This window comes from Poecilia latipinna, unplaced genomic scaffold, assembly GCF_001443285.1.
Source record: "Poecilia latipinna isolate Pla-1442-1.1 unplaced genomic scaffold, P_latipinna-1.0 Scaffold227, whole genome shotgun sequence".
Lineage (NCBI taxonomy): Eukaryota > Metazoa > Chordata > Actinopteri > Cyprinodontiformes > Poeciliidae > Poecilia > Poecilia latipinna.
Genome location: NW_015112843.1, coordinates 99,582 through 111,719, shown reverse-complemented (window position 1 = coordinate 111,719; position 12,138 = coordinate 99,582). Strand labels below are relative to the sequence as shown.

The following is a 12,138-nucleotide window of genomic DNA, read 5'->3' as shown; positions in this document are numbered from 1 at the left end:
ATTGTTTCTTATGAAAAAAATAAATAGTAAAATATGCAAGGAACATATTTTAAACATGTAAACATTAAAAGTAAAATTTCTCCTCACCCTCATTTTATACAAATCAAAAACTGAACTCGTACTTCAATGTAGTATTTTACAATTTACTGAGCGGACCATAATTAATGTGAAATCACTTCACTTTGTCCATTAAAACTAATGGTATTAAATCCTATTTTACGGGAGTTAACAGTTGTGAATGTAAAGCTGTTTTCTCGCTGCCGATGAGTCTCGCGAGATTTTACCCACGGGGTAGCTGAGTTGGAGAGGATCATGGCGGAGCGCAGGAGGCACAAGAAACGGATCCAGGTAACATCACTTCATTCGTGATGAAACGTTGCTTCCGTTGGTTGGTACACTACAAATAAAATTCGGGGTCGGTTTGTACGGCTAACTATCGGAATATAGCCCTAACGGCAGCCTTTTCTGACGCAAGAGTCGTTAAATAACTGAGCAATTGAAGCTGTAAGTGGCTAACGGTTGCTATCATTAGCAGGGTAGCGAAAATAAATAGCAGTTTTTACTACACTTTTTCTAGTATGCTACTTGTAGCACTCATAGGTATTTCCCCTGCCATTTTGGGGACGTTTCTCCGCTTTCTGTCTTGCTCATCCTTGCAGTCGGTTTTCATTTTCATCGAGGCAGGAGTGGTTATAAATGTTTTCTGGCTAAGCTGCGTCAGCTCTAAGCACAGTGTTTACATAACGTGGGGCAATTTAATTAGTGAGCTGACACAATACACTTCTTTATAGGTCCAGGAAGATGAATTGTAGACCCTCTTTGAGCGCCTTGAAGACAAAAACTTAAGAGTAAATGGACATAGTACCTACAGGCTTCATTAACTTCGTCCTCACTAGTATACAATGTGCAGCTCACTTCCATTCATTTGAATTATAGTAAATTAAAAAGAAATAGGACGAAGGTGAAATATTGCTAGAAAATTCCCAGAATTAATTTTTCTCGATGCTAACCTAGAAAACAGGATGGATGCCTGGCAGTTTGTAAATGTTTTGGTTGATCTCTATTACAATACTTGTATTTACTTCAGTAATGAACTGATCAAAGGAATCTTGCCTCAAACATAACTACATGCCTAACTATTTTGTTTTGATTTGATTTCATTCATTTGTTTCAGGGTGATTCATACCTTTTTAGCAATTAAAATTAACCTTTGGTGTCTTAGAAAAATATTGTTACAACCTAAACTTCACACACTGAAATCACAGGCACACGTTTATTAACACGCACCAAATTAAATGCATCTTTTATTTCGAAAGGGAATTAAATTAAACTAGAAATTCATTTCTGTTTTCATTTTCAAAGACTTAAATGTAGGGATACATGATAACCTTTTTTTTTAAACCAATAAACAAATAACCAATACCTGTAAATAAGAAAGGCTAGTGAGCTAAAATGTAAAGCTGTGACATCAATACTCAAATTAAGACCACAAACAGTTGATTTTTTAAAAGAAGATCTACAATTTTGAAGTGAAAACTTTTACTAATCCAAAAATTTGACAAAATATTTAAGCAGAAACCATGTCTAAAATGAACATTATTTAAATAAGGTGCATTGCTTATATAAATGGGTAAATTAAAACAAGTACTCTAGAATTGATCAGGGATTTAAAATAAATACAAAACGAAAACATCATTGTATTCCACATGCTCAGACACAAGTTAGATTTAAAGTACATTCATATATAATATATTACTAAATGTCACTTTGGTTATTAAAATTAAATTATTTTTGGCTTTCTTTAGTAAGAACCACCTTCTTGGTCTTTGTGACGCTTTTTGTTCACTAATGTTCTCTAACAAACTTCACAGAACGGCAGGATTAATACTAAGGTCGCTTTAAACACAGGTGGGCTTTCTTTACTAACTAGGTAAAGTGGTAGATTTTATTTAGAGGTATTACAGTAAAAGAGGTAAAATAAACTTTCTGGCCACACTGAACTGTTCTAAAAACCATGCATTGTCTTCCTTCCCCATAACAACTACTACTTTGTTGGTCTATCACAAAAAAATCCCAATACAATATATTTAAGCAGTGTTTCCCAACCCTGCTTGTCCTCAAGGCACTCTGTCCTGTATGTTTTAAATGTTCCTCTGCTTCAACACGATTTCAATTCAGTAAAACCCTGTTAATCAGCCATCAATTGAAATCATGTGTGCTGAAACAGGGGAATTCCTAAAACATGCAGGGCAGTGTGACTTGAGGACAAGGGTTGATTAAAGGATGGGGTTGTAAGGTACAATGTGAAAAATGTCATGAAAACTTAGGAAGGCACTGTTGGTTACAGTGTGGTACTCCATAATAACTATAATTCAGCACTGAGCATGCAGTTGACATTTTAAATGTGCAGACTGAAACCACAAAGCGACCATCAGCATTTCCTTAGAACGGCTGTATCATTCAGACCTGCTTATTTGAGAGGAGCTTATCCTCCTGCGATCAACCCAGGTAGGTCCTCGGTCATATAAACTATCAAAGAGATTCCCTATTCCTGCCAGGTGCAACTGATCTGTCTCTAATGGCTGCTTCTCCAAACAAAGGGGCGTTTATAAGCGCTGTTGTTCCTCTTGGTGGGGATCAAAGCCAGCTGGACTGAACGAAGCAGCACAGAATCTCTAGATTGATTCTGCCTTTTTGTTTTTTCCTTCGCTGCCATGTTGCTCAGCGCTGCTACCAGCAGAACAGACGACACAGATGTTGAATGAGGAGTGTGTGCCGTAGGAGGCCGATATATTGCGTTGCTGTTGTCGCTACATCATCAATATGTGTGGAATTGCAATTGGAAAGGATTACGTGGATGTAATATTTGGTTGACTCTACTATTTTGTCATTCATTAAAAATCTGTTTTCCAATAATGTATTTGTTCATTTAGATGAACTTTTAATGTCCATAGTTAGTATTAATGACCAAGATACTAAAGGGCAACAGGAAGATCAGATGGAAACAAGAGAAATCATGCAACCCCAGCAGTCAGGAATCGCTGCGTTGACTAGTCACTGTCAGATTTTTATAATAAATCATATTTTTATATTTTGTGCTTGCAACTTCTTGTCTGTTGATCATAAAACTGGTTTCTGAAAATTACAGAGATGAACAAATTGAACCTTCAGTACCAGTTTGTACAGATTACCTTGTAAAGGGAAATAATGAAAATGTAAGATCAGCATTTGTCAAGTATTTATTTTAGGAGCTTATCAAATGTCACAGCGTGTGTAGAGAAAACAGTATGTCTGAAAGAAGGATAAACTGGATACAAAAGATAACATGTTCTTGGATGTAACATTTAAAGTGTCTTTGCCATCTTCTATTGGTTTCCAACATTCCCAACTCCTCCATGCCATATTGGATGTTTGTAGCTGTATAAAAGAGGAACTTTTCTGCTTTGTTTAGCCTTCCTGTTAGCTACTAAAAGTCTCCCTGACAGCTGGAATGAAATACAGATGTTTCTAAATACTGTTTTTTATTAGGTGGCTTCTCGTCTTTCTCTGACCTCAGATAAAAATGGCAACTTTTAGTTTTCTTCTTGCACCATTAGCACCCAAAGTCATCTTAGTAACACTTGGCAGCCAATTTCCCTTTGCATCTCAAAACATTACATTTGCTTAAGATCGAACTTATGCACACAGCAATGCAGAATTAGCAAAGCATGTGTTTTATTTTCTCTCAACGGACGTTGGAAGACGCTGGCTTTCCCTCATTACTTACAATCTTGGAATAAAATTCTCCCATGAGTATTAAGCTGTTAGAAACTTTACATACTGGTGCAGAACTGGTCAAAGAATGACTTGATGCTTAAATGTTTGGTTGTGGCCAGTCAGTCCAGCAACGCAGGCAGCATTTCATACAGACCTCCATATCTGCACCAACATTTTGATTGATTTGTGGTGTTGTCTGTTCACCAGGAATCAGGTAGACTCTTAATATTTCTACGGAAATTATCATAATAAAAACGGTTCCGAGACAAATTCTCCATTGATGTTCAGAATTGTAATAAGAAAACTGGGCTCTCAGAACTTTCAAAAGGTTTTTAGACCAACTTGGAGCAACCATCTATCCAGTTTCTTTAAATTATTCTTCCAAATTCCAACATTTTGCATAAAAACGAGCACAGGAGGGGTAATACTTTTGGCTTTGTCATTTTTTTTAGTTTCCTGGCAGCATTTCATTACATTAATGAATATACTGACCAAACTTTGTGGAGATTTTCTCTTTTCTTTTGGATAAGTAGAAGTACTACGGTCTTTTATTATGGTTATATTAAAGTTTTTGTGTGATTTATTTTTGATCTTAATGCTGCAAGATGTTGGACTCTTTAAAAATATCAGATTTCATATTAACTATAATTTTTGCAGGTTAATTTTATGTTTCATACATTCTCTAATTGTACCCAGTGGGATTTCTTTTATTTTAATAGTAGGACCATAATAAACACCATTGTGTCTGCAGGAGGTGAGCGAGCCCACCAAGGAGGAGAAGGCGGTGGCCAAGTACCTTCGGTTTAATTGCCCCACCAAGTCCACCAACATGATGGGTCACCGAGTCGACTACTTCATTGGTTAGTGCTCAGCTTAACGAACACGAGGAAAGCATTTTTCTGCCTCACAGGGTTTATATGTTCTGTATTTCGTCGCACAGCTGATCCCATTTGTCAGTTGCTGTGACACACAGTCGCACAGTTATCTAAAAAAGAGGTAATAAGTAGCAGTTATTGTCAGTTTTATAGTTGCTATCCACTCCTACTGCTCAGAAAAGTACAAATAAATATTTAACTTCAGTAAAGCAGGGAATAAATGATTCATCCCAATAGAAATATGTTTTAAATGGATTTGCATGCTCATAGTTTCAGCTAATAAATCTTTGTTCTGTGTTTCAATCTAAATGTGGACAAACATGGATAAAATCAGGATGATGTCTGGTTGGTTTCTGCATAAGACAGTGAGGTGATAATAGTAGCTGTTCCTTGCAGCTCTTTGTTACGCTGTCAGGCTCAGTTATTGTTCAGGGTTTAATTGTCTGTGGCGGCAGGCAGCTGTCTACACAGACCAGACTCTCATCAACTCACTGCAGGTTTGTTAACTGAAGCCAAGAAGAGATAAAGACGATACCAGACACCGGCGTGGAGACGGAGGAGGAACAACGACCTTAAATACATTTATCCAGAGCTACAACGGCGTAACTTAGAGCAAATTCATGTGTTGAAATGGCACAGTTAAAGTCCAGAGCTAAATCCAATTAAGAATCTGTTGAATTGATGTGAAGATTTTCTCCAGATAATCTGATTTATGTTGAGCTTTCTGATCAACATCACTGTATTAGGGCTGGAACCATTAATCACCATGAATGTATTATTGAGATAATTATCCACTGATTTAGCATTTAGACTTGAAAGAAAGATCATTTGGTGAAAGAACAACATTCTCAGAGTGGAAATTAAGATAAAACTGTACAAAAAATATATACGTTTTGCATTTAAGGCAGAAAAAACCTTTTGTACATAAATAGTTTCTATTCAAAACTCCTCAAGTAGCGTAGGTTTAGATTCCTGGATCGAATTCTGTAAACAAACAAAATCCCATATTAAGCAGCTTTTACTGTGCAATTATTAATCTGTTAATTCCCCAAATAATAAACAGATCAGCCCTAAACTGTATTAACATTAATTAATAATGTAATAAGAGCTGAGCCTTTTACATGTTAGAAGTATTTGTCTAGCTGCAGATTCATCTTTTGCAACAAATGATCACTAAAGGAATGCTATTACTGCACCTTAGGCAAAATGTTTTTCTTATTTTGAGATTAAATTAAATGGTTTATTTGCATCTTTTAATGTATTTCTACTATTGTGTAAAACAGGCTTAAATGATAAATTAGCAGAATGTGGCATTTTTTTAAATTCAAATAATCAATAGGTTAATAGAAATTATCATTAGCTGCAGCCCTGGAGACGTGACGTTTTACTGTTTCTCTGCTTTTAGCCTCCAAGGCCGTGGACTGTCTGCTGGACTCCAAATGGGCCAAAGCTAAGAAGGGAGAAGAGGCTCTGTTCACCACCAGAGAGTCGGTGGTAGATTACTGCAACAGGTCCGTAAGCACATCCAACGCCTGGCTGGATCACTGACTTTAGCAGTTTTTAGTTTCCAAAGCCACAATTTCTTACACTGTTTTATGTTTATTTTACTTTGAAAATGGAGGAACTTCAGCAGTAAATATCACTCACAGCTCCTGAAGATCAAATCTTTTCTTGTTGTTTGCAGACTCTTAAAGAAGCAGTTCTTCCACCGAGCTCTTAAGGTGATGAAGAAGAAGCCAGAGAAAGACGCTAAGAAAGAGAAGGAGAAAGAGAAAGTCAAGAGTGACAGCAGCAAAGAGGAGGAGAAAAAAGGGAAGAAGGAGAAAGAGAAGAAGAAAGAGTCTGAAGTTGCTGAAACTAAGAAAGAGAAGAGTGTAAGTGGCTCAGAAAAACTCTAGAAATGGACAGAAATTATAGGTTTTCTGCAGCTGCATCTTACTTGTAGCCAAACATCATTTTGGGTCTGTCTAAAGCACTTCCCCTTATAGATCCACTGGCACAAAATGATATTTGTTCTCAGTTACCTTTACTCTGAGCTGATCGACCTCTAAACAGTCAGTGAGTTGATGTTTACCCAGCTGTGAGTTCAAACTTTAAATCTTTACTCAAGAGGTAAAACTTTGTGTGAATCATATTTGATTCAGTTTAAACAGTTTTGATAACTTTATTTTTAAGAATTATGTTACTATAACTTACAATTTGTTTTAATTTCAAAAAGAAAACTCCACAACGAGGGTTGTGATTATGAAACAAGTTTTCTTTGAACGTTAGGATGAGAGCCCAGGAACCCCAAAGAAGAAGAAAGAAGTGAAGAAAAAGTTTAAACTGGAGCCTCATGAGGATCAGCTGTTCCTGGATGGGAATGAGGTGGGAACCTCTGCATCTTTAAAAAGCTGTTCCCTCAGGAAGTGAGAAGTGTAACACACGTCTCTTTGCTGCAGGTGTACGTGTGGATTTACGACCCGGTTCATTTCAAAACGTTTGCGATGGGTTTGATCCTCGGTAAGTCAGGCCTGGAACCGAAAGGTTTCTGCAAATGGAGGGATCACCTCACCTTCTTCTTCTTCTTCTCAGTTATTGCAGTGATTGCAGCCACCCTGTTCCCGCTGTGGCCTGCAGAAATGCGTGTTGGAGTTTACTATCTGAGTGTTGCAGCTGGCTGCTTTGTGGCCAGCATCCTGCTTCTAGCAGTTGGTGAGTAGAACTGCTAAAGTAAAACATGTTTTCCCATACAGTCACAATAATGTTTTAAAAATACGTTCATGTGATGTTTGACTCAAAAGCAGCTTTAGATTCTTTAAACACTGATACCAAAATGTAACTAAAACCTCATCGCCAACCGTTCTCATGTGTTCCTCATGGAGAACCATTTAATTCAGAATTAAATAAGTAATTAGACAAATAAATATACCAATAAAATAATGATTAAAAATATCTGGAGCTTATTTTGTTAACAATAGTTATTATAGTTATATATAATAATTATTATCTGTCTACGTATTTCTTTTTACTAATTTTAAGATTTACTTATTCACTTCAATATTTATTTTGCGATTTATATATTTATTTATTTCCACCAAAAAAAACTTATTTGAATATAAGAATATGAAATAAAGAGCTGAGAATAAAAACACAGTTAGAAAAATAAAAGTATCTGAAATATGTAAAGTAGCTTACGAAACAAAAGTGACAGAATTATCATTAATTATGAAATAAATGAAGAAATACATAAATTAAATAAATCTTGAAATAAGTTCTAAAAAGCTGACAATATTAGCTTCTCGTTAAATTATTTTAATTTTATTTTTTCATGGAAACATTTATTTTATAGAGCATTTATTAATTATTCATTAATAACAATATTCATTTGTTTGAATTAATGGACTCTCCATAGATTTCTTGGTTTTGTTTACTAATAAACTCCAATAAACTTCTAAACGACATGTGTCAAACTCGAGGCCCGGGGGCCAAATCCGACCCACCACAGCTTTGTAGTTGGCCCTCCAGTCTATAGTTAGCTACATAAATAGATCCTTACAGTTAACAGTTGATCGCTTGAATGTTATTTTATAAATCAAATCAAATCAGTTTTTATCTTTTTCCTGCCAAATTATATCAATCAGTCCATCCAGTTTTTCCACAGTTGAAGAATTTCACATAAACTCAACAGATCCCTGCAATTTTTTCACACTGATGCATCTTTGCAAATGTTCTTCAAAAATGTTCTAACCCATTTAAGTGATGCTAACTCCCACCAGCAGGTGGCAGTATTTCTTACTTGTACTACACCGCTGTCTCAGCCTTACTTAATGTCAAGTTATCGATGTGGCAGAAAAAATCACATTTACCATTATGCATGAGTGCAAATTTTAATTAATAATGGTATTTAATTTTAAGAAGTACTTATTAAATGTATTTATTAGCATTTTAACAGTTTGTTGATGGGTTTTATTAATACATTCTGGAGCAACCGTCCCGTTGTGAACATTTCTAATCTTGAAACTCCCCAAAATGATGATGAGTTTGACGTCCTGCTCTAAGGAGTTTACGCAACAGATTTGTTTTTTAGTAAAGGTGGTGGAATATAAATGCACGCCACACTTTTCAGATCATTTTCTATTGAGAATATTGAGAAAGAACGTACTCATGCTGATTGAACAAGAAAAAAGAACTACATTTATCAAAGTTTTATGGTGCGCTGTGAGAAAATGGCTACCTGTCCAGTTGTTCCTTCTCTCCTCAGCTCGCTGCATCCTCTTCCTGATTATCTGGCTGGTGACCGGCGGACGCCATCACTTCTGGTTCCTGCCCAACCTGACCGCAGACGTGGGCTTCATCGACTCGTTCAGGCCGCTCTACACGCACGAATACAAAGGGCCGCGAAGCAGCGACAAGAAGGGCTCCGATAAGACTGACGAGAAGGACGGCGCCGCCTCCCTCAAGGCGCAGAAGTCTGACAGCGACGAGAAGTCGGACAGCGAGAAGAAGGACGACGAGGAAGAGGACGAAGACGAGGAGAGCAAAGAGGCGAAGGGAGATGCAACGGAAGACCGCCACTCGGATACGGACAGCGATCGTCGGGAGGACGAAGGCTCGCAGCACAGCAACGGAAACGACTTTGAAATGATCACCAGGGAGGAGCTGGAGCAGCACACAGAGGAGGAAGACGACGAGGAGGAGGAGGAGGAAAACGAGGAAGAGGGAGAGGAGGAAGATGAGGAGACGCAGGAGAGAAAAGAGGGTAGCGAGAGTAAAGTCCAGACTGCTGAGACATAAACTTCCTGTTCCATCATTCTTGTTTCCTTCCTCTCCCTGCTGTGATCCCAGGACCTGCTCGTCCGGCCTCTCTCAGCACAGAGGCTCCATCTCATGTTGTTGAGATCTTCCTTCCACTAAACAGAACCGGGATAGACACAACGCTCACAGGCCATGATGATGGGGAAAATGTTTAAAAAAAAGAAGAAGCAGCCGCCTTACAGTGGAAATGATTCCTTTCCAATTAATTGTTATTTATGTTAAAATGAAACTGCTGTTTGCCTGAGGAACCTACCGGTCCAAAACACCGCCTGCCAGGGTCTTAACATCATTTGGAGAACAAGAGGTCCGATCTAGACGATGGTGGGGAGTCGTGTTTGACCGGTCAGGAGGTTCTGGTGTCATCTGGTGAGTCCGGTAGATTCCTCAGGCAGAAGGATGATGCCAGCTGTTCATCCTGAACTCAGCCAGACGGACCAAATCCCCAAAACCACAGAGGCAGAATAAAGGTTTGCAGAGTAATGCGGGTCTCTGCAGATTCATCCCAATTCATTAATTTATTCACTAATTCAATTCATAGAGGAAAACTTCTACATTACACAGATTCATTGCATATGTTCAGATATTTTACTTGTTTATTTTGATGATTATGTCTTACAGCTAATAGCCACATCAGCAGGCCTTTTCCTCCTTCCATCCTTGTGGCCTGTGCAGTTTTTGTTTTGGGTACTTTTTTCTTCCACTTAACTTTCTCTTGAAGCACTATTTCGTGCTTCTCCACATCTCATTTTTTTGCCACGTTTTCCTTCCACTCAACTTTCAATTAATTTAATTCAGTTCATGACGGTTCTTATTTTAATTTTTTTCTCATTAACTGTAAGTCTTAGTCATCACTACAAACAAAATAAACTGTTGAAATGTTTCACCGTGTAATAAATCTTAGTTTCCCTTTTTGAACTGAAATACTTTTTAACTCTAATCAATTGAGATGCATCTGTTTTTTTTTAAAATCATCATAGTGCAGTTGTCCTCTCAGTATAAAATATTTCTTAATGTAATTTATCTTTACAGGTACATTTAAGCTACTGGAGACAGCTGGCATGCTAATTTTTTTTTTTTTTTTTAATTTTGTTAATACTGCAGAATTTGCTGAAGAATTAACTCTGTAAGAGCTAAAGTTGGGAACAAAACCAGATCTAAAGTGAACTCTAGTGCCAAACACAACAAATAACTAAAGTGATGCATGATTAAAGTTGAGTTCTGTTTTATTAAAGCCATTTATTTTGTAACCGCAGTGTCAAAAAGCACAGCACAAAGTTGTTAGCATGCAGGTAAACGGAGAGGATTCTGGTCTCAATGAAACCGTTAAAACTGCGTTCACACCAGACTCACCCGAAGGAGTCGCATCGAGACTTGCACAACCAATCAGTGGGCTTATTTTTTGAGTCCAGATCCGCTCACTGATTGGCTGAGATCCAGTCACCGAGGTCCAAGCTGTACTTTCACTTTATCTTTGGGTTAGAAATGGGTTAGACGCTCTTTTTAGGCATAGCAAGGAGTATATTTAAGTATAAAACAGAAATGTATCATTTATATATGGATTCTATTAATGTATCAGATATATGCATATAGTATTCAAAGTCTAAACCTATAAAACAACTTTTCATTTGTCCTGTCATTGTTTTTATCTAAATCATAGAGAATAACTTTTAAAAGGTAGAATCTGAGAATCATTGGATTGCAGCATTATTACCATTCTTATTTTTTATTAGATTTGCCGCTATGTCAAAGTGTGTGATGTGGTTGGTTGTGAGTTACCAGGTCTATTTTTCTCCCTCTAACAAAGAAACCTGAAGTTTCCTGTAACACAATCTGATAAAAAAAAGGTTTAACATCAACACAGTTTTCTGTATGTTGTCTAGTCTGTGTTAAGTAGTTTGTTTTTTTTCTTAACGTATTCCGTTCCGCTTTCTGATTTTCTAATTTGCATGTCGTCCTGTTTATCATTGTTTCCATCCTTTTTTTTTATTTTCCCTTTTTTTGTTTTAAAACGGGCAAAAGTGCATCTGTTTGCGGCGATGCCAGCGGCTCAACTCTGATTCTCCACACAAACACGAAACGATTCTCCCAGCTATTCTTGACTGTTGCAAACTATCGGTCTGTTGTGTATCGTAGTATTACTCTATGCTGCTGCTGCTGCTTCTCGTCGCACATTTCCGGGGAAAATTCAAGTAAAAATGTTTAAAAAAATAAAATAAAATCTTCCACATTTTATCTCTGGTGTCTTTTTTTTTTTACCACCTTGTCGATATCACTCTCAAGACGGTCTCCCAAGATATCGAAGTGTAATTTACTGAAATTGGATGTCTGGATTATATCTGTATGTTATCATTGCAATAAAAACCTAGAAAGCATCAAGAGAATGTGTGTAGTTTCTGTTTCTGTGGGGAAAATGTAAGGGTTAAAACAGTCAGTTTAGGATGTAATACAAACATATCTTGAAAAATGTAAGTTATTTTAGTAATTTAGTTTGAAAGTGAAACTCAGATCCATTCATCAAACTGCTTATTTTTGTTCATTTTGATTATTTATGAATAATAAAACAAATATTTCCTTCTCAGAAAGCTCATTCAATGAGTTTCTATTCTTGTTTTCAGTTATTACTTTTTTCTTCCACTTAACTTTCTGTTCATATACTTCCCTGTTGAAGTCCTGACACAAGCCAGAAAATTTAAAAACTGAGAATATCAAA

The 12,138-nt window shown here is 36.9% G+C and overlaps 1 protein-coding gene across 1 annotated transcript; it reads left to right on the top strand.

Moving 5' to 3' along the window:
- Window positions 1-233: 233 nt before the first annotated feature.
- Window positions 234-10,314, top strand: sec62 (SEC62 homolog, preprotein translocation factor). The gene is made up of 8 exons (XM_015031984.1): window positions 234-348; window positions 4,508-4,616; window positions 6,037-6,142; window positions 6,316-6,505; window positions 6,903-6,998; window positions 7,073-7,133; window positions 7,206-7,325; window positions 8,875-10,314. The coding sequence occupies exons 1-8, from the start codon at window positions 313-315 to the stop codon at window positions 9,405-9,407; spliced, it is 1,251 nt and encodes a 416-aa protein (XP_014887470.1). The 5' UTR covers window positions 234-312; the 3' UTR covers window positions 9,408-10,314.
- The last annotated feature ends 1,824 nt before the right edge of the window (window positions 10,315-12,138 follow it).